General features: G+C 41.9%; 1 protein-coding gene across 1 annotated transcript; it reads right to left on the bottom strand.

Moving 5' to 3' along the window:
• Nucleotides 1-1,424: 1,424 nt before the first annotated feature.
• On the bottom strand, nucleotides 1,425-1,928 carry LOC130829226 (protein FAM136A-like). The gene has a single exon (XM_057695507.1). The coding sequence runs from the start codon at nucleotides 1,926-1,928 to the stop codon at nucleotides 1,512-1,514; it is 417 nt and encodes a 138-aa protein (XP_057551490.1). The 3' UTR covers nucleotides 1,425-1,511.
• Nucleotides 1,929-2,209: the final 281 nt, after the last annotated feature.

The raw sequence follows: 2,209 nt of genomic DNA, 5'->3' as shown, positions 1-2,209 counted from the left end.
TAATTATTGATGTCATATTTGCATAAACTCCTGTAATCAGATTTCTTAAAATTAAAAATGTATTGTGAATATAGTCTCACATCTGCGTACTCAGAGCAACAGCAGCAGGATTACTAATGACTGTATAGTGGTTTATTATGTCAATAGGCCATATTGTAAGAAATCTTTTGTTTTCAGCATTAGCTTGATTTTTTTTTTTTTTTAAGATTAAGTCTTATTTATTTTTAAAACCAAACCACTAGGAAAATACATCACAGTCTTGAAACAGCAAACAGGCTATATTATCATTTCAAGTAACAAGTGGGTAAAAGACAACAAGGTCCTTATCAAAACAATAAGGTGCCAGAACTGGGGCAAGAACAACACATGTCTCAAAGGCCCTGGCAAAAGTGGTCTTTGGTAATGGAGGGCTGTCCCTTTTTTGCTCTAAAGGAGTCACAGCTTGCCCCCGAGTTGCTTACTTTTTCTCCCTTGACCTTTGTGTTGCCAAGGGATTGTCTCAATAGAGCTCTGTTATTTCAGGGGGCAAAGTAAGCAATACTGGGTTCAGGCGTTCATTCTCTTCTGTTTTATGAAAACTAGATTTTTTCAAACCCAGTACTTCATAACTCTCTTAACTACGCAGCTAACAATTCCTCTTTCAACGTTCATTCCTGAACACTAGCATATAGCACAATCAAAATCCCCTTTCCCTTCAAGGGTGAGTGTCACTGCAAGATTGTCTTGTCACTTGGCTGACTCTGCTATAGACAGCCTCAAGGCCCATCGTGGCTGTCAGTGAGAGGGAAGGTTTGCTTCCCCTACGGGCATGATAGTGTTTCTTGTATTTTTGCAGGGTCTCCAGGCTGAGAGATGTCCTGTGTGAGAATTTTAAGAAATGCACATCCACAACTTGATGGCCAGAAATGAATATCTGCAAGGACCCTTTCAAAGTTTTTATCCAAACTACCTCTCCCAACTCTACATTTTAAATTAACCTCATGCCCTTGCATATAAAACAATACCAAGCAAAACAAAACCTCAGAAACCCCCTTTCCACTTCTAAATTAGTGACATCATGAATTTTGTTTCTGGAAAATGCTGTAGTGATCCTTAAGGAGGTTGGCAACAAGTAGAAACACCTCTCCTCACTCCACCAGATCATAAGCAGGTTACGTGAACCCGCCAGCCTGTTGGTATCTGTGTACTAAGAGAATCTGGTACCTTGGAGGGCTCTGGTTTAGTACAAGAAAGACTCCCTATTGCCAGGATAAGTACTTGCCACATGAAATTCAAACTCCCAGAAACTCTCCTGTGCTATATCTGACCCAAACTTTAGCACCATTTTTTTCCATTTCACTTTCTAGAACTGAAACACAAAGGAATGAGTGTCCAGAGGCAAGTAACACAGGCCTTAAACTTGCTGCCATACTTAATTTCCTTATTCATAAACTTTCCTTAAAGGATCCAAATCCCCATTCCTCTTTTAAAACAGATCCCTGCCCTCAGTCCCGATGGCCAATAGCAGACATCTATTTCCCAATGGATGAGAGAGACTCCTTCATCTTCTTGGTCATGGTTGGGATGAGGTTCATGTGGTCATCCACACACTTGGTCACGCAACTCTCCAGCTGCTGCTTTACCTGAAGCTCTTTACTCCCTGCATCTATTGAATCTTTGGCTTTATCATTGCAATGCATAGTGCATCGGGCCAGGCGGTCCTGGAATTTCTCCAACTCTTTGGTCACCAGGGCCTGGGCTTGAGCCAGAGGTGCATGGCAGCGCTCAATGCACAGGTGCACTTGCTGCATGGACGCCTGGCTGTCCTCACAACAGCCGGCGCTACACCGGAACATACAGCCCTGCATCTTCCGGATGTTCTCTCTCTCCAGACTCTTCACCATGGAGTCCACCGCCTCCTGCACCCGGAGCTGCTGCAGCTCTGCCATGGCGACCCCGCACAGCTCCCGGCTTGTTTTTAATATATTGCAACTATTCACAATGCTCCAAGGATTATGCATGTGCGCATATATATATATATATATATATATATATTCATTTGTTTACTGATTTCTTTAAGATAAATCTTAGAAAAGAAAATATTAGGTCAGAGGCAGGCACATTTTAAAGACTTTTGATAACATGCCATATTAGTCTCCAGAAAGTTATACCAAGTTACACTCTCAACAGCCGTTTATAAAAACACTATTTCTCTACACTCTTGCCACTA

Source organism: Hippopotamus amphibius, chromosome 9 (assembly GCF_030028045.1).
Source record: "Hippopotamus amphibius kiboko isolate mHipAmp2 chromosome 9, mHipAmp2.hap2, whole genome shotgun sequence".
NCBI lineage: Eukaryota > Metazoa > Chordata > Mammalia > Artiodactyla > Hippopotamidae > Hippopotamus > Hippopotamus amphibius.
Note: the sequence above shows the minus strand (reverse complement) of the source record. Positions and strands in the feature narration are given on the sequence as shown.